This window comes from Stylophora pistillata, chromosome 1, assembly GCF_964205215.1.
Source record: "Stylophora pistillata chromosome 1, jaStyPist1.2, whole genome shotgun sequence".
NCBI classification, from domain to species: Eukaryota; Metazoa; Cnidaria; class Anthozoa; order Scleractinia; family Pocilloporidae; genus Stylophora; species Stylophora pistillata.
The window spans coordinates 17,883,879-17,904,434 of NC_142519.1; the positions used below are offsets into that span (position 1 = coordinate 17,883,879).

Below are 20,556 nucleotides of genomic sequence, written 5' to 3' on the forward strand. Positions count from 1 at the left end.
ATGTTACATGAAACAATGGAATTCACTCCGACGTATAAATAAACCTATTTATCAAGTTTAGATATTAAAAGTTTCAGTTAGATCACAGATGAACCCCATAAGCTATTGATTATTTTCCACAGACACCAGCTTCTCTATAAAGTTAAACAGCCTGAATCATTGTAGGTAAATATCCTTCTTAAAATATGAATTGTTACTTCCCCTAACCCTTACTCTAACCCTTAAGTATTCTTATGGGTCTATGCGAGTCTTTGTCTACAGCTTTTGAAGTGAATTTTTGAGAACATATGAGCCAACTGCACTTTTGTCTACAATTTTTAGGCTTATATTTAGATTACTTAGCAGACAAAAAAAAAAAGAGCAACTGATCACATTACTTTGACTTCAAATCTAGAAGCAACAAGCAGAATAGCATAACTCCACAAGCTGAACAGAAATGTCAGTTAAAAACACCCTCCAGCCACTCTCTTCATACTAGGGAAACATAATAATGATGCTTTAAGTTTCCACAACAACAAGTACACATCCCCAACAAACAATTTATACGTTTTGGGTGCAAAACTATAACCAAATAATGTATTCTCCTGTATGGCTCTATGAAACTACAAGAAAGATGGAAAAACAGCAACTTACAACAGAAACTCTAAGAGAGAAAGATTTACAATAACAGAAATACAGTACACTTAAGTGCTAGAAATAACTTCAAAATTTTGTAAATGTTTGGTGAATTTTACAGAATAAGATCAAACTATCTCTTTCTCAATTCTTCCTTCTGTCTCTTGTATCTACCACTGCTCTGAAATACAAATTTAACTGACACAAGAACTTTTCACTTTTATACCACCACCACCGATTGTAAAATCTAATGAAGGTTAATTTAACTGACACAAGAACTTTTCACTTTTATACCACCACCACCGATTGTAAAATCTAATGAAGGTTAATTTAACTGACACAAGAACTTTTCACTTTTGTACCTCCACCACCAATTGTAAAATCTAATGAAGGTTAATTTAACTGACACAAGAACTTTTCACTTTTGTACCACCACCACCGATTGTAAAATCTAATGAAGGTTAATTTAACTGACACAAGAACTTTTCACTTTTGTACCTCCACCACCAATTGTAAAATCTAATGAAGGTTAATTTAACTGACACAAGAACTTTTCACTTTTGTACCACCACCAATTGTAAAATCTAATGAAGATTAATTTAACTGACACAAGAACTTTTCACTTTTGTACCACCACCACCGATTGTAAAATCTAATGAAGGTTAATTTAACTGACACAAGAACTTTTCACTTTTGTACCTCCACCACCAATTGTAAAATCTAATGAAGGTTAATTTAACTGACACAAGAACTTTTCACTTTTGTACCACCACCACCGATTGTAAAATCTAATGAAGGTTAATTTAACTGACACAAGAACTTTTCACTTTTGTACCTCCACCACCAATTGTAAAATCTAATGAAGGTTAATTTAACTGACACAAGAACTTTTCACTTTTGTACCACCACCAATTGTAAAATCTAATGAAGATTAATTTAACTGACACAAGAACTTTTCACTTTTGTACCACCACCACCGATTGTAAAATCTAATGAAGGTTAATTTAACTGACACAAAAACTTTTCACTTTTGTACCACCACCACCGATTGTAAAATCTAATGAAGGTTAATTCATGCACATTGATGGCATTTAGCCTAAATGATATAAAAATTATGAAAAATGCCCAATTCAAAGATAGAATTCCACCCCCCCCCCCCCCCAATGGAAAAACAATGTAATCAACTTGGCAACAGTCAAAAGCAATTAAACCAGACAAAGATTTCTATTTTTCTACAAGAAAAAACTTCCACACTAGATTTAAAAATGATCAGTCCAAAATATAGTAAACCTTTAGATTTTAAAGTATTTGAACCCCAAATAAATACAATTATAAGTATTTTGTGCCATACCTGGGAAAAAAAGAAAGAAATTAGAATAAAAACAAAGACCAAAATAAAATTCAAAAAAGATCTTCTCGTGATGAGGTGATTTAAAAACAGACTCATTATTAATTATTATAAGGATTTTTTTTCAAGAAAGTAATACATGAAGAGAGAAGCCAGAAATTTTTGTTTCAGTTACACCAAATGTACTGGACAACAACTGAAATTTAGTTCAGTTTAACATCAAGATAGACCAGAAGTGACAGCTTAAAGTGTCTGTAAACAGATGCAAATTATACATACATCACCAAATCTTACCTTGTGCTTCAACAGACAAATCTCTGCTTATCACTTTGTTCAGCTTCTGGGAGTTTAGGGTGGAATCTAGAAATTTCAGAAATAAATGAAACATTGTCAAAACCAAGAGCAGATCCCACACACAACCACACAAAAAGTCCACAATCAGAGAAAACAGAGAAGATTTTAGCATTACAAATAGGACAGTTTTAGGTCAGGAAGCAGACTTCACACAGCTTGAGAAAAGAGCAGGTGTGTTCTGAGTGAACTTTTAATTAAAGACACTGATCAATACACAAGATATCACAACCAAATTTGAAGAAAACAATGCTAAACCTTCTGAGAATGTTGCAACCGAACACAAAGATGCAATGAAAGATTATTCCAAGAAAGCAATATCTGTTTAGAACACTGGACCAATTACAGAAACAAAAAATATTACTGGAACTGTAACAAGAAAGGTCATGATAAAAGGAAAGTCATAGTTCAGTCTGCTGTTCATAAAGCCAAATTGAAAGATCCTTTTCATAGTGTGATCACTAATAAATATTTTGTTCAAAAATTCAGAAATCAAGTGAAAAAATAAGAAACAGAGTGTAGATTATTCACCTTGTGCTTATTATAAAGTAACACAGCGTGAGAGGCTATTTGCAAATGAATAAGTGACAAAATAATCTCAGTTACAATACAAATACTCCACAAACCGAAAAATACTCTCAAAATTTCCTTGTAAATCAAGCACTTGCTATCTTTCCTTTTCTTAAGTAAAAGGCTCAAATCAAATCTAAAGCATGCTTGACATTTAGCAATGCACCAAAATAACAGCTAACAAGCTGAACCCTACATCATTGTTAGTACTATCGTCAAAGAAATGACTCCACAACATTTACAATATCCTGATGAAAATCAATTTTGAGTTGGAGAGAATTCTAGTTTTAAGTAATACTTCATGCTACCTCTTTGTCTGTTACAAGTTTTTTTCTCTTGAACCAGTTTAAAACGGACAACCTTTCTTCTACGTGCAATCATGTTCTATCAATTTGACCAGCTCAAAATTAAAGAGTGTTCTTATCTGAGATAGGAAATCAAAAGAGATCTTAACTGTCATGGTCATCTCACTCGTCTCCCATCATCAACTGATAAAAGTTCATTATCTGTATGTCAATGGTTTTAAAGATCTTGATTTCATGGAAATTCTCATTAAAAAGAAAATAATTAATTGATTAAAGCTTCAGCAGAGAATTGAAAATTGATGTTGTTTTGCACGCTGTTATGGCCAGTTCAGTATGTACCTAGTAGATTAAGTAGACATTTATTTGAGCTGAGAAGCATTATAGAACAACGAGACTTATGAAACTGATTGCATATCAATTCAAAATCAAAGAAAAAAAAAAAAGGAAAAAAAAGACAGTCATAGGCAGCATGAAATTGAATCTTTCTATTATTATTGGCTTCTCCAAATTAGAAAAAAAAAAAAAAAAAATCCTGTGCAGACTTTGCCAATAACAGGTTACAAAGAGTGATACCACTGTTAATGATTCATTCACAATCATGTTTTTCATTTAAATTCAAGATCATTAAATTTATCACTCAGTTTGTGATTTGTTAGCAAATAACCTGTTTGTAAACCAAAAAAAAAAGTGGTAGCAATTGTCATGAACAAATTAAAATATTTGTTTTGCTTTGTTTTGTTAAAATGCAGAAGTAATAGATATATTAACTGCTTAAAAATTTTCAGATCAGAATAGCAGAAAAATACACAAAACAACAGAGTGGGATCGTTTGACAGGTACAGTAAAAACTTAATTAAGATTAAAACCACTCACAAGATAGAAACAATAGTAAGCTTGACAAAAAGGTGAGAGAGTGAGGTAGGACATCTTGGGACCACACTCAAGACAAGTTATTACAAAATGAAATTTCACATTGCATAACAACTTCTGAAATTCCTGTTTTGTAGAGTGTGGCTACAAAGGCTAAATCTTAAGGGGGCGGCATGTGATATGGAAAAATTCCACCTCTCTCCTTTGAGCCTCCATCACTCAAACCAATGAACACTGTACAGAAGAAAACATTGATGGAGGGGGCTGTCAAAGATGTTTTGTTGGCAGATGAGGGAGAAGGAAATAAAACAAATAAGGAAGAATGTGGCAGGAATGCCGCTCATTAGGGGGCAAGGGATGTGAGATGATCAAGTTTCCCTCCAAGAAGCCTCTACCAAGACAACCCCCATGCACTGGACACCAAAGGAGAAAAGAGGAAATGGCCATCTAATATCGTGGAATGGAAGAAACAGAATGCAAGGGGCATGTGACTTACTAGGAGGCACCTTATGTGGAATAATCATGCCACAATGCCATGAGATCACTACTCATATGGAAAAATTTTGCTCAGTAGCTAGAGAAAGCTCCTATAGTCAATTTCTAATGACACTCAGAAAGGTACCTCATGTATGTTAAATGAATGATATTGAACTAGTGGGGACCCTTTTTCTTAAAAGAAATGAGAAACAGTCTTAGGGCACAAATAGGAAGAATGCAATTTGAAGGCAAAAGAGATCTCGACTCAAACTAATAGCAAAAAGAAATCCTAATGTGAATATATATGCTGATTGTGAGGTAACAGTAATAGCAAAGAGATCAAAGGGCACAGCTATTTCCAAGAGAGGACACAGATATAGACAAACTTTTTATAAAGGTGAAAAAATTACATGTGCACTATACCAAATGATAAAGCAAGAGACAGCAGGTTAGGTATTGTGGCAAAGAAGAATTTTACTTTGAAACACAACAGAGGAGATTGAAATTTAATATCATTCGACAGCTTAGAAAGAGTTATAGAATGCTGAAGAACAGTTTTAGTGGTATTGACATGATTACAAGACAGCACTTCACCACCCTCTCCATTAACACAAAAAATATCTGTTGGCAGTCAGACATACTCAACACAGCACCCAAAAGAAGTATTACAATCTTAAATTAGCGGCCTAAAGATAAGATTAGCTCACAATCTTGAGCACCTCTTGCAGAGAAGGAAAAAGTTGCCCTTAAGAGAACAAGTTTCCTTTTTGATTATGCTTTTAAGTTGTTACTTGTGAATTATTGGAAGTCATGCATGTGTACGAGGTTGCAATGAAACCTTTGTGCGACTGATTGTTCCTCTAAGAGTCAAAACAAGACAAGTTTAGTAACTAACACCATTCCCAGTTAGAGCATGAGTTAGAATGTTTAGTTATAGAAAGGAATAAAAGAATGAAGACTCTAGCACAACGGTGCTGTAATATTCCTAGAGAATTTAAGATACTACTTTGCATTTCTCAAGGTAACAAGATCATATATCTAATGGATTTTGAACTATAGAAATAATAAAATTATTGTTATTATTACCACCAACAAAGACATAGACATCAATACAAGGCTTTGCACTTAAAAAGTGCCTCAAAAAAGTTAAACAAAATTATTTCACTGAAGGAACAAAATAGTACCTGTGAAAAAAATGCTTTACATGTTTTATCTGACTGAAAACAATTTTGCTGAGGCCTAATACAAATTCAACCCACTTTTAAAAGACTATTTTGTATGTATTACAATGCTATTTCCTCGTATATAACAGAACATGGATTGCTCAGCGAACGACTGGGAAGAGAAGAGGATGACAAGGCCCTTTTTAAATTTGACTTCCTCTTCATTTTACGAGTATTTTCCTGATTCTTAGAACAAAATGTCGATGCCCTGTTAAGAAAAAATGGTTCATGATAAAGCTTGTTTTCCAATTTAAACTGACCAATGACGTAAGGCATATCAACATCTCTCTCATCATCCACATCTTGAGAGAACTGCCGTTGAGATGATGAAATTGAGAGTCCCTCAGGCAGGGTGTGTTTCTGCTGTGTTTGGTACATTGTGCTGTCTTCTGATTCATCGCTTGTTGAGTAACGCCTCCTTTCATTCTGGGCGTCTCGTGAAGTTTGTCTCAGATTGTCATCGGGCAGTCGATTGGTTTCCAAACTCCTCTGACGTTCATGAGTATTCTCAGCACGTGGTTCTGACTGTTCTTTAGAAGATTCCCGTGCCATCATGTATGGTGGGCGATGATATACATCTGTGGAGCCATTATCAACCCTGGCTTGTGACTCATCTATAACAGAAAGACAAAATTAATCAGGAATTTTGAAGATGTGAGATAAGCCTTTGATTTCCCTTAATTAAAAAATTCAATATCTGAACTGTGTAAGATACAAAGTTATCCATTTCAAATTCATGCACAACTATTTACTCCATTATTTGAAATATCAATAATCAGAATTTGGTTAACTTTTAACTAGTTACTTATCAATTATTACTTTGGGGGAGGGGGAGACTACCAGAGGAGGAATCCTGCAAATCCCCAGCATCAGAAACAACCTATCTCACTATTTCATACACACCAACAGCACTTTGAGACATTTCTTGATCCAAGATAGACATTTTGGTCTTCATCTTCATCTGAAACCTGTGAAATGCTTGACTCATCTGAAGAAGATACCTGGACCTGTAAAATATAACAAGTTTAATTACAGTCAGTAAGGGTGTCTAATACATCCCATTGATTACAGTAAGGCAACCAACCTCAACAACAGAGACAGCTGCCCCAACAGTCAATTTCTAGCCACCCAGACATAAGTCCCCATCTCGGAAGAAGTCAACTAGCCATTTGTTCAAGTATTTATGTGTGATCTCTGCAGTGTGACATTAGAATTGCCCCAATAAGAGCAGTTGCTCCTGCAACTTCATATGAACTACTCTGTTCAAAAAGCCACCTACTTTTTATAATGATCTGTGTAAAATGTCATCTTAAGTGTATCAGGATTTTCCCTTGGTTCTATGAAAAATTTCTTTTTCTGCAAGACACAAGAAAATTTAAAAAGTAATCAAAGATAATTTTTTATTCTTCATGATACAAAGTTAAAGACACAAACTGGTCCAAAGCTAAACCAATGTCCCTAAAAATAGTGTTAAATTACTCTCCAATATAAGTGCTCTTGGTGTAAGTTCACTTTTAAGCCTTTCCCTCTATAGATCTTGATATCAATTCTCTTAACTACCAACAGAACATTTCTGAAAAGTTGAACACCAAGAATTTGATTTTTAATCAAACCTTAGTTGATCTTTTTCTGTCTTCTCTCCCAATCTTTCTGCTTAATGGTGCATTATTGTTGAATGGTAATGAATGGATGAATCAAGAGAGAAAAATAAAACCTAGACAACTAAACCTCTCTGGTTTTAGGTTGTTTGGCCCTTTTCCTTTTACAAGCTTATTTCTGCATTCAACTGACAAAACTAAGTAACTTCAATTGTTCTTAATATAGAGGCTCTATTAGGAGCTATCAGGATATGGGATATTTGGGTGAAAAAGTATAGGGACACTGGGTACTCAAGAAAAAAATTAACATGACATGGGATACTTAGACTAGAGATTCTGGGATATTGGGATACTCAGACCCCCCACCCTTCTGAGCCCATAATATTAAGACTGGTACAAAAGAGAAACAAAAAATCAAAGGAGAAAAGAACAACAAGTATACACACCTTGAAGGAGAGCTTTTTTGTAAATGGCCACGAATGTCTGTTAACAGGAAATTTCATATGTCCACGGGCCTGGGGAATGGAACAGATGAATAAAAAAAAACATTACACTTAACCTCAAAGTGTTTAATAATAATTTCAATAACATTCAGTTTACTAATTGATTGAACACGTTTTGATTAGTCAAGTCCATATAGAAGAATGATCTGGAATGAAGCCAGGAAGAAGCTGCTAAAATACACGTAATTATGCTGTCTTAAAGACTAAAATTTGTAATTAAAAAATAATGTAAAAATTAATGCTGAGAAAAAATTCCTCATAACTATTATTTTTACTACCTCATAAACAGTGACTCCACGGACACATATTCCAAGCCACACTGACTCTCTATTACTCTTCTTTGACTAAATTAAACAACAAAATGACTCAAATCAGTCAAATGATCAGTAAAAATACCACTGCAATAAAGAAACCTTCTACCTTTGAGATGTATTGTTTTTTTCAAAAGTCACATATTAAGTGGTTTGAAGCATACATTATTCTGCTTTCTCTCACCACATCCTGTCCTATCCTCTTAAATTTTTCCTTCACCTGATCAAATCAACATTGATGAGTGTTTTAAATGAGGGGATCAAGGTTAGGTTGCAGATATCTACCAGCCATCAGGATGGATTTTTTAGGAAGCTCACTAGACACAGTGGAAGCACTTGTGTACTCCCTGCACCCATCAAACTTATGAACTTTTTATACTTACATTTAATTGTTTTTGAAGATGTACGTGCAGTTTATTTGTAATAAAGTATTTGACTGGGTAATGACAAACTTTTGCAAAATCTCAAAATTTAGACACTAAGTTATCAAGAACTGTACTTAAAAATATCACTCTTATTACAATTACCAGTACATTTTCTACCTTTCCTCCTCCTGTGTTAGGTATCTGTCTTTGTACTTTGTAGAAGTGGATTCCATACTCTTGAAGTTTCTGAGCCTCTTTTATAAATTCAAGTTCAGCCTCTTCTTCTGACAAACCATGACATGATTTGTGAAAACGTGGTAACTCTTGTGTAGCATGATCAAGTGAAATTTTCTCTATCATCTAGAACAGAAAACAGTGTTTTGTATGCTCAGAAGAAAGTATGAATAGTTCTTGGTATAACCCTTAGAAGTTTCATATTTTATTCAACTAAGGTTAACTTTAGGTTTGTTTGATGACTTTTTAGTTTTCAGACACTCAATCAGTATGCACTCACACAATAATGATTGCAGAAATCAGCAAGAGAACAAGTACAGTGCACTTTCCTATCAAGTGTCGTAAAAAAGCAAAACAAAAGTAGAGTCAAGAACTAACCAAAATAAAGGAAAAACTAATGCCCTAACAAAGCTGTTGAGTGATCCAACTTTGATTGATTTCAGATTTGTACTTGATTGGTTGAGAAGGCTGTTCGAAATTTCATAACCAATCAAAGAGTGTAGTAACACAAAACCAAAACACTCCCAGATAACTTTTAACCTTGGATGAAAATTGCCTTTACTAGTGTTACCCATAGCACACTTTGTCCAGTCATATGAATAATGCACAAAACTAACAACTATTTGTACCTTGTTTGGAACGTAATGTTCAGCAAGGAAGTATTCATCACCGAGTGCACCATTATAGTCTCCTGTCTCTGCTTGCAGCGCAAGTCCTCCAAGGTTAAAGGATGCCTCCTCATGACAGTAAAGCTGACCCCTCAAAATGTCTTCACGCAGTTGTAGGTAGAACTGATGAGTTGTCTGTGGATTACTGAAGTGGAAAGATGATACATGTACTATTATTGTAATGAACTCAAAGAATGTGGAGTTCACTACACCCTATCCTTTGGCCCAGATTTAATTGGTCTCATCATTTAGTTGGTGCTCTGAAGGGCAAATTAAAAATCCTGTGCACATCTTTACCGGTCAGAGTAACCAATTTCACCATATTCCTCATTTTCAAGTTTAAAAGTGGTAAATGTTTGAAAATGGAAAAACAAAACTAAAACAAACATAGGAAGGAGGAAGAAAGAAATAAAGGGAGGGGGGAAGGAAGGAAGGATGGAAAGTAAGGAAAGAAAGAAAGAAAAAAGAATGAAAAGAAGGATGAAAGAAGAAAGAAAGAAAGAAGGAAGAAAAAAAAAAACAAGGCAAATGCTCAGGAAAAAATTCAATTGAACAAGTTTTGGAAGTAAATTTTCACCTACTGATTCTAATCATAAGGGAAAATATTTGGGAAATAAACCAAAAATGAAATGCTTCATATCTCTTTAAAATGAGTCATTCTATTTAAAGGAATAGGAAATCATACATTAAGCATAGAGTTGTTTCAGGCATTACCTGATGAGTGCAACATTTTCCACATAAAATTTGACTCTAAAGTGTAAGAGAAACTTTTCTGTAGGTTGTTTTCCCTAGAAAATTAAAAAAAAATTGTTTAGTTAGGTTGCAAGCTTCTAATCAGTTATTAACATTCACAAATTAAATTTTTACCTCTTCTTTCCACTTTGCTGGAGCATACTTGGCTAACTTTACATCCAAATCTAAAAAGATGTGTTCACCACCTGCAAAACCAGTGCACAGTCCGCTAGCATGTTACATTATGTCATTGTATGCTGTTCAGAGTTTAATGTGAAGTTTATCTGGTCAATAAGCTTACACTGTATCAGTGGTCGGTAATGTAACCTGTCAAATTACTACAATACAAAACAATATTATGTAACCAAATTTACACAACACTTTGCCTAATATTTCTGCCTTCTAACAACAAAACTCCTTTTGATAGGGACATTTTGGAATTCTTTTTATTTATTCTTTTTATTTATTTATTATTATTTATTTAAGGATTTGTACAAAGTACTGGTATATAAACAATAGGACATGAGTCCCCTACTAGGTTTAAATACCAACCCACACCTTGTTGTTGAGTCAAACCAAAAAAGAACTTTTCTGTCAATCCTAAGTACTTGATAACTTGGTCAAATAAGTCTTGAGTGGTAGATGTCACCTGAAAAGATGGTTCACAATACTTAACTAACAACATTAATTTTTATATATTTTTTTGCCAAGTTAGCTTTGTTGCATTCATTTTGTTTGACAAGACAAAGTCACTTTAAAACGAAGTTAAAACATGCTAACAGTACCTCAATCATCATCTGCAATTTTTGTCTGTTCAGCATAATCACAGTCACTAATCGTCTGCCATGTGGTACAGAACCTGCTTTCCTCTAAACACCATGCAAATGTGAGAAAAATGATTTTAAAAAAATTTAATGTTGTCGGTCAATTTGTTCTTTAGGTAAATTTGTTTCAAACTAGGTTAATTTGATCTCAACCTAGGTCAGTTGCCTAGACTTGACATTTTGGATGGTCACTTACAGGAGGTTTGACTGTATTTAAAAAAAAATTTCAGGTTCCAGACATCTCAACACAGCCAAAAAAAAAAACCAAACAGACAGACATCAGCAACTGACCTAAGTTGAGATCAAATTAACCTAGTTTGAAACAAATTTAACTAAAGAACAAATTGACCCACAACAAAAATATTGACAAATTAATAGGGTAGAGAGAATTCACTTGATTACATGCTGCATGGGACACACAATGGGACATTTTACAGAGATTTCAACACTCTTGAGACAGCAATTTTGTGAGCAGTTATGTCCCCGACACAAATTACAGGTGTAGTCACACTACTTCAAACTGATCTCATTTTGTGCAACAGTCACAGATATGAAATAAACATACATGTATGTTGCACTGACTTGTTTTATAAAACATAAAAATAAAGCAGTTTGTCGCAGAGACACGTACAGTAGCAGTGACTTGCCTAAACTGTAATGATCTAAAAATATATAATTTATTTCAAGTATCTATAGTTATGTGCTTTTCCAGGATCATTTACTTTTGTTATAAGTTTTAATCAGACTGACTTGTAAATAACTTACAGGTGAGATGTTTACAACTGACAGGTTGGGATCTTTCTCAACCAGGACAAACTCAGGACCAAAGAAATCCTATTAAGGGAGAGAATTTGTAAAATACAATATTATTAGTGCTGTGCAACTTAGTTTGTTGATTCTTGCCCTCTGTTCCAGCTTAATAATTCAAAGTAATTTGCACTCATTTTAACCTAACATACAATTGAAACTGCTTAATTTATGAACAGCATCACTAGAGAATGTGTGAAGAAGAACCTTCATTTATCCAACCAGGTCAGACTGTCCAGTACGGTCTACATGTGGTGCATGTAATTGTTATCTTTCACATCAATAACAGAAACAGGAGAAAGAAATAGCTTAAAGACTTCTCTTTGCAGTAACAGGCCCTTGTCCCAAAAACCTACATAATTTATAAAAAAAGGGTACAAAATCAGAGTTTCATCATAATTATTATTTTAACTTACTCCAAGTTTGGTTCTTGATCCTTTTGCCCCTTTTTTGTCTTTTGGAGCATTACCACTGACATGTATGTCAGGAACAGAGAGGAAACGCTGTGGCACCTTGCGACTATGATCCACTTCATCAGTCCCAGTTGGTAAGCTTTGCTGTGTTATGACTTGTTTCCTCAAATCCATTGTTGAAGAATATGGACGGCTGCTAAGAAATATACCAACAACAATTGGAAAAGAAGAAAGTTCTAAAAGAGAGCAATGATAAGCTTTGTAAATGGGGTAGAGACAATTCACTTGATTACATGCTGCGATATCTTATTTCCAGAAAGATGACAAATGGTATTTCTTGAGCAACAATTTACTATGACAACATCTGGAGCAAAACAAGATTATTCCCATCTGAAACAAATCCCAGTTGACACCCTGATTTTCCCTCTCTCTCTTCCATCAGCCTGTGTACTTTGTCTTTTACTCTTGAGTGCAGTCAAGAATCTGATCAAGATTGACAGAAGGACAAGATTCCCAACACCATCTCCTTTTCATCAATATCCCTCTAATTCAAAATTTAGTGAAAACCCTGCATGTCTAACCTCATTGTACGAGAATCTCTTCCATCCCTGAATACAGCCCTGGAAGCTGAGCTTCCTATACTGGTGAGATAAGGTTCACTTTCATAACCATCAGTCATATAAGACTCAGGTGCATAGCTCCCTTGTGTGATGGACATCATTGATGAACGACCTGACATCACTGATGAGCGTGGTCCAGACACCATTGAAGAAGTGTCTGTGATTGATGTGTCACTATCATAACGACGCAACATTGAACTTCCTAGGGATCGAGTAGAAAACAATTTAAAAATTTTATTTGATTGATTTATTTGGTGTTATTCCAGCAAACTTTTTAGTGGAATATACTCATTCCTATTTAGTCTTTATCTGACCATCATAAGCTGCTAACAGTTTTTACATGTTTGAAGGATGACTTAACATGATTGACAGAAATTTTTGACTAATATGTACTTCTAATGTTTCAAACATGTTTTTTTGAGATATAAATTATTATTTCACAGCAAATACAAATTTAGGGAAAGTATTTCCACTCATATGTCATTAATGTTTCTGTTCCCTCCACGATCCTAACATCATTGATAAGAACAAATAAAGGCATGCTATAAGTAGAACAGGCATGGAGAAAGAAACAACTCACTGGCAGCAGGAACCAAGTCAGGTTTTGATTGCAAGTATACTTCAGAATCAAGACCTTTTATGGGTCCTTCAAAATACCCATCCTTAGGGTATTCTCCCTCATATGTTGTTGCTTGCTGATCCAAGGTTTTTGAGCTTGAGGATGGTAAATGCTTCCATGATGTTCCATTCTGGAGTGTTGCTGAGTTGCTTGGTCTTGACTGATCCTGTGACCTGGACCAAGACTGGTCTGGAGATATTACTTCTGACTGGTCATATGAGCTTGGCTGTGACTGCTCCATGCTTGTGAAACCATTTGTGAGACTGTTCACTGAAGATTGTTGATGTCGCTCTCTCCGAACCCTCTCAAGGTGATCCTTATATTTATCTATAATAAATATATTAAATAATACAATTTAAGACCAAATAGATGCTTATGCTGTGTTAATTGAAAATAGACACACGTGTACAATGTACAGCGTCCTCAATATTATATGTCATTTTCCCTAGATGTCTTACCCACACAAATGATCTTCCAAAATAAAGACATACTTTAAGTGATGTTGCGTTATCGTCAGTGATATTTTCAAGTTCATTTAATTCAAAGGCTTTTAACAGATAATAATTAAGCCTTAAACAATTTACTTCTTTCCAGCTTTCATGCGACACTGGTACACTCGGAGACTCAAATATTCCACTTAAATCCACAGTACAGAATGCACAAAACAGTAGACCTTCTTGCTGCATCATCCACAGGAGCAAATACCATAAAGAAAGACTCACCAAGAACATGAGGAATGCGAGTCTCCCTTTTGCGAGGCACCAGGGCTAATTCAGTTGGTGAGCCTGACCGTCTGAAATTTGATCCCACCAATTCTTCTGATGTTGCCTGGCCTCTTGTGCTGATCCTTGAGGGCGGAGGTGACGGCAGGCTTCTTGGACTGACTTCATCACCAATCAGAGATGAACTCTAAAAGTGGACACACTTTATTAGAAGAGAAATAAAGGATATGCTTATTTAATGGAATACTTGATCACATCATTCAGTGTTTGACTGTCTAACACAAGACACAATTAAGGGAACAGGAATTTTGATCTGGGTCAGGTGTCCAGATCACTCACCATTAGGCCATTACAGTAACTACTTCCCAGATCCCATGTACAAAAATCAAAATTACATTTAATTTTAGTTAGCTAGTACTAAATCAAACCACCATAATACCTCTCCATTCAAGAATTCAGTGTGATTGATATGAACTGTTTCTTCCTCAGAACTGTAATCCTCTTCATCATTCTACAGGAGTTGAAATAATTATCAAATTGAATGTGAACTCTTTACTCCAACAAACACCTGTGGGAGTGATTGATCTTTAATTTAGAGAAAATGTTTTAGCTCTAATATATGGTGAATGCATAAAGAGCCAGGCTGCAAATAACTAATGGGCAGTCACTGGTCACGTTGTCCTGTCAAACATGCTTTTGCTCGGACACTACCCGTTTTTTGGCAGGTCAAATTTTAACAGTCCAAAACTCTTGCGATAGTGAACCCAGATTGCACAGTAATCCTTTTACAACTAAAAAACAACTGAATCCGAGTCGGTCTGGCAATAAAAATTACAAGTCAATAATTTTACTACTCTTTCCTGCAGAAGCAGCCTCACATTGAGTATGTGGAACAGTTACGCAAGATACAACCGCAATTGTCCATTTTACTTTACATCTGGCAAAATCACTTATAATTAAATATTACACTCAGAGCCCTTTTTTTAAAGTTACAGTTGTGAATTTTTGTTAGAGTAAAAGAGTGGTCGGATTCTCCAGGTTTTGGGCCTTTTGCTCACTTTTTGCACTTTGCAACAAATGCTACTTGGAGTATTCTTGATGCAACAAGATTATTCTTTGTGAGGGTGCTTTCCGATCATTCAATCGATCAAACAATCAATCACTTTATTTAAGGGTAAATGATGGTATCTAGCCAAAGGTAAAACCCTCTACTAACTGGGAACACTTAAAATAAAGTAAATAAAATAACGGAAGACACGATGATTTGCGGTTGCGACAGGACTTGATGACATCGCGGAAATTTGCGACTGCCGGGAATTTCTTGACCACTAATTTGTCTACTTTTGTATTGTTTTTTTTTTCTTTTGGAAACATGACTGTGTCCCTTGTGATTAGCAAACAGTTAAAAATTAATTATTTGATTATTTTTATTAATTCTTTGAACGAGTAGGTAAAGGACCGGACAAGATGTCCGGCAAACCAAGGATTTGTCCGGTCAGTACCCAATTTTGACCAGACATTGTCCGTTGACCGGCCGTTATTTGCAGCCCTGAAAGAGAATGATTTATTAAAAAACTGCTTGTATGACCAAGGATGCAGCAGAGCTACATAATTATGCATAATTTCCAGAGTAAGTTATGAATTAAATATAAACAAAACAAAACAAAAAATCAATCACTGCACCAACCTTTATCATCATTGTCAATCAACAATTTGCCCTGTTTGTTTGTTTGTTTGTTTGTTTAGCTCCCCATTCTTCCAGCATACAAATATTCAAGAACATTTAATTCTTAGACCTCCCCCCCACCCCACCACCATCCCCCCATTAGGTTCCCTTTGACTCCACAGGGCCCAAAGAGATCTTTCTAGCTCTTTTTGTTTTCTTTTTCTGTATGCACCAGGTCTAGAGAGTCAAGAGCCTGGGTGTGTAATCTAATGTAGCCCAGTTCACAATTTTGTTTTGTTGTTGGAAGCACAAATGAAAGTATACTTACATCAGGTACTTCATCACCTAAAACAGCTGCTACCATAGATGCAACGAGGTCATTAAAGTGATGTCTTTTACGATGTGCATGACAAACCTGTAAAAATAATATATAAAAGAACATTAAGGAAACATAAGTTTTAGAGAAACATGATTCTCAATACTTGGAAATTCAACAGCATTAATTTCCATACAATGTTTGTAACACCAAAAGAACTCAAGATCGCTACTTACTTCTATAACTTTTACTAGAGAAATTCGTAACTGAGAACTCTCTTCACACATAGAAAGAAGAACATTCTCTAAAGTCTCACTCAAATTTACAGGCTGTGGACAAAATCAAAAGCATCTGATGAGAACTAAACTGATATTCATCTAAGGAAAAAAGAAAACAGTTGATTACTACATGTAATCAATCTGTGAAAAATTCCAATTCAATTTTACTTAGAATTGATTGTCAATGCAGAAAAGGGTATTTTTTGTTCCATGACCACTTAAATTTTCTTGTTCTCACTGCTTACAATAAAGACACCCTTTTTAACACAACCATTAGGGAGTCAGTATATAGAATTTCACTCATAGTACCAAGGATGAGCTTGTGACGCTGGCTACAAATTTATGTTGACCCTTTGATCCCAATCATCTGATTTCATACCTGTAGCTTAGCCTTGCAGCTACTGTAAAGTCTATACTGGCCAGATATTTTACTATTTAATCAGGATAATTCCCTCCTTCTGTTAAGTTTCTCCAATCTCATCACCTGTTTGTTGGAAAATGTACTGGTATTGTGGGGAGAGGTTACAGCTTTGTCACCTCTACATGGGTTACTGTAAGTGTTTCTCACCTTTCCTACTGGAATCTCATACTCAGCAGCATGATAGAGTGTCATTCCCAGTGAATAAATACAAATCTGTTGACAATAAAAAATAACAAACACTGTTGTCTACTTTAGTTCAGCAATATTTTGGAAACAGAAACCTTTCCATCCATGATCATAGAATTCAACTACATCAGCAAATCCTTATTGAACAAGCCAAAAGAAAAACAAAATCCTTGAACAAGAAAAATTTACTTGACATGTAACTACTAACAAAATTTGATATCACCCTACCTTTTCCAGAGTTCCCTCACTTCCCATAGGTTTGCCCTGTTTTGAGTACATTTCTGGTGCTGTATATGAGCGATTATTTGATGAAACTGAAACACAAATCATAACAAACATAGCCACTTGTAAATACAGTGTTTAGAAATTATTGAAAAACATTATTTCTACACCATTAAAAAGAAAAGAGGTAAGAAGCTTCGGATCTGTGGAAAATTGACAGTGAAGAAAGTCCCTTGTTTTGTGTTTCAAAATCTTGCCTAGAATATTTATTGAAAGTCCTCAATAATTTCTGAAACACCCTTTAATGGCTTGAACATTACCTATGTGTAGTGAAAACTTGACTTTGCCATCATGACAGAGAAGTAAACTTTCAGGTGTGATTGTATAGGTGAGAAGGCCCTTCCTTCTTGCTTTACCTGGAAATTAAACAAACACAGCAATCCTGTTTTACCTCATCACTAACAACTGAGTGTGGGGAAGGTTCCTTCTTGAGAGATTTCTGTTCAGACATGTAAAGCATTTGTTCAGCTAGAATCTATTCCCTTTCCTTTAAACTTATTGTTTTCTTGACAGTTTAAGTCAATCTTTTTGCATAAGAACCAAAATTACACAAAGGTTAAAATTTACTTCAGATCAAGATAGGTATTAATATTTTATGCTGATTTAATTTGTTCTAGCTGAGTACAAGCCCTTCAAAAACTAGAAAGCTGTGATATAGATGGCTGCTGGTGTTTCTGCAAAGCACTGCTCAAGACCATCTTAAAGAAAAAACATAACAGTTTACCTTTGATGAACACATCTTGTAATGCTACACTAGACTGAGAGAGCAATGCCCAGAGCTCCTCTTCACGTAGAGGACCAGCACGGACCACAAGAATTTCATCTAGAGTCACTGAATTTGCTGTAAGGGCTGGCATGGTAAAACTCTAACCTGAGACACTGAATATTCAAAAAATAATAGAGCACATTTATCTTTTTTCTGTAAATATTCACACTCTGCTATTTAATAAAACTGAAAGCTGATTTTGTTTAAATTACCCATCAGACCTCCTCAATTGGAAATTTTAAGCACTTCAGCCTTTACTTACAACAAATTAAATGATATGATATCAAAGATGGTAATGATTTGCAAGCATAGGTGGTTTAAATGATTTTGCTCATCAAACTGAAACACATATTTGAAGACCCTAATTCCCAGCTTGCATTGCCAGAGTGTATCTCAGTCTATATCAGTTCTATGGTTCAGTTATTACATGGTCTGTTCTTACTAGAAACTCAATTTGGATGGATGAGTGACAAAAAAGTCAGGTGCTTGAACTATGTTTCTCTCATCTCCATCTCCATTGACCAATAACCTAGCATTGCCTAGTGGTTACTTATTTTTTGGGTGTCAAACTCAGACTTATGAGGTGATGTTACATCACTATTTTATTCTTAATCTCATCAGAATAAGTGGGAGAACTAGTCATCATTGTCAAACACCCAAAATAACAGAATGATGCATTCACATACAGGGTGTATAAAGACTTACCAGTATTAAAAATAAGTTAATGACACACTGTGTTAATTAATGTGTCACATACATGTAGAATTATCAAGTGAGATTATTGAGATATTGGAAAACTCTTTCCTTGTCATAAGAATCTGAGCCACCAAGAGTTATTTTTCACAATTTACATGACTATATGGTTGCAATGTACCACAGCCGTATGTACAATTAACACTTATCACTGTAGAGAGTCATAATCCTGCTAATCATATGCAATTACAATGGTTAAAATTCAAAGCAACAATAATAAATATACCAGATTTAGAAAACAATGAAACTTACCTTAAACTCAAAAGTCTCAATATAAAAATAAAATATTGAAGTTTCTTGCCCTTCATCCTCTGGAGGCACTGCTCAAATATAATTTTAGAGGTCCATATCTCTACAAAAATAATATAAATTAAAACATTTATTATTTAAGTAAAATGTATCATGTATGTACTGAATCTTTATTCAATCTGTTCACTCAATCTGTTACAAACAGTCTGTGGAACTTTTCCAGAAATTAATGACACTATTAAAATGCACTCAGGAACCATAGTAGCATACTGTGCAGAAAAGAATTTGCCAGACTGTGCATTTAATTAACCAAGCCCCTCAACCTACATGCAAAATTAACTGAGTAGTAATATATTTTTGTTATTTCAAGTGAAGTGCTCTACAAATATACAATACTACAGCCAGGGACTGTGTGTCACTATCACAAGTGTTAACGACACTATTCAAATGTAAGTGACCGTTCACTTTGCAGATCTTAATCATTGCATAAGAAAAAGAATTACTGATGAAGGTATTTAAAATAACATTTTCAACAGAATTCACCAGAACATAACTGCTCATTCACAAAACAATCCAATAACCATTATGAATATTTCACATTGGGTATTAAAAGTTCTCCACTTTCTCTTAAACAGGATGAGGTATTCACTTTGACACACTTTCTTTCAGAGAGCAAAATGGTAAAACCATCCAAAAGCCCTAAGTAACACATCAGGAAAATAGATACAATGAATGCAGATTACAACAAAGCTGGTCAGAGTGGAAAATTGTCAGAAAACATGGCAAGGAAAATTGGAATGTCCGTGTAACAATCTCCTCAAAAACTGTAATTGGATAAAATTCAAAGCCAAAGATACAAAGAAAATAATGTTATTTCACACTCAGATTGTGTGACAGTATAGAGAGATTGATATCTAACTATGTACTTCAGAGTTCCCTTTAATCAACTAAATCCAAACGTCCTTAACAGCACAAAAAAAGTAGTATTCAAACTTCCTGCATGACTCAATATCAGCATTTGAGATATCAGATCACCAACCACTTACACCATGCCTGAAAAGAGCCCTAGATAAAACCAAACACACAATATATACCTATAAAGTAACTTTCGAGAAGAAGAAATTGATTATAATATCTTCCTCAGAATATTTGCTAAATGAACAGGTTAAACAGCCTGATTAACTTACTTCACCCACAGAGAGCTCTATATATAAGCAGCCTGCAATACTGATCTACACGTAGCATACAACATTTGATCAATATCATGCACTAAAAATACAATCGACATATGATGTTATCACACTAAAGAAATAAATGTACAAGCGTAGTACAATATATAGTGTAAAGATTGCAAAAGATCCATGTGCAAGTATCTTAGACATGAAACACAACCTACTTTCTGTACTTGAGAATAGGAAATCACACATCTTACAACAGCACCTAATCCTGACATTTTGTATACCA

At 34.7% G+C, this 20,556-nt stretch overlaps 1 protein-coding gene across 3 annotated transcripts in view; it reads right to left on the minus strand.

Annotated features, from left to right (window-relative positions):
* The window catches only part of LOC111321355 (tyrosine-protein phosphatase non-receptor type 13), a 44,491-nt gene that overhangs the window by 22,001 nt on the left and 1,934 nt on the right, over window positions 1–20,556 (minus strand). For 2 of the 3 annotated variants that reach the window (XM_022924205.2, XM_022924204.2), the window contains exons 2-26: window positions 19,096–19,195; window positions 18,049–18,203; window positions 17,585–17,680; window positions 17,271–17,356; window positions 17,004–17,069; window positions 16,394–16,486; window positions 16,170–16,256; window positions 14,615–14,686; window positions 14,176–14,362; window positions 13,415–13,780; window positions 12,796–13,036; window positions 12,218–12,410; window positions 11,760–11,828; window positions 10,956–11,039; window positions 10,729–10,819; window positions 10,306–10,376; window positions 10,153–10,226; window positions 9,400–9,583; window positions 8,714–8,896; window positions 8,139–8,204; window positions 7,804–7,872; window positions 7,039–7,115; window positions 6,663–6,766; window positions 6,020–6,373; window positions 2,258–2,323 (exon numbers count right to left, since the gene is read on the minus strand). In XM_022924205.2, coding sequence (XP_022779940.2) covers window positions 2,258–2,323; window positions 6,020–6,373; window positions 6,663–6,766; window positions 7,039–7,115; window positions 7,804–7,872; window positions 8,139–8,204; window positions 8,714–8,896; window positions 9,400–9,583; window positions 10,153–10,226; window positions 10,306–10,376; window positions 10,729–10,819; window positions 10,956–11,039; window positions 11,760–11,828; window positions 12,218–12,410; window positions 12,796–13,036; window positions 13,415–13,780; window positions 14,176–14,362; window positions 14,615–14,686; window positions 16,170–16,256; window positions 16,394–16,486; window positions 17,004–17,069; window positions 17,271–17,356; window positions 17,585–17,680; window positions 18,049–18,181 — 3,112 coding nt within the window. In that variant the 5' untranslated portion in view covers window positions 18,182–18,203; window positions 19,096–19,195. The remainder of the gene's footprint in view (window positions 1–2,257; window positions 2,324–6,019; window positions 6,374–6,662; window positions 6,767–7,038; window positions 7,116–7,803; window positions 7,873–8,138; window positions 8,205–8,713; window positions 8,897–9,399; window positions 9,584–10,152; window positions 10,227–10,305; window positions 10,377–10,728; window positions 10,820–10,955; window positions 11,040–11,759; window positions 11,829–12,217; window positions 12,411–12,795; window positions 13,037–13,414; window positions 13,781–14,175; window positions 14,363–14,614; window positions 14,687–16,169; window positions 16,257–16,393; window positions 16,487–17,003; window positions 17,070–17,270; window positions 17,357–17,584; window positions 17,681–18,048; window positions 18,204–19,095; window positions 19,196–20,556) is intronic. The other variant, XM_022924206.2, reaches the window with a different exon arrangement.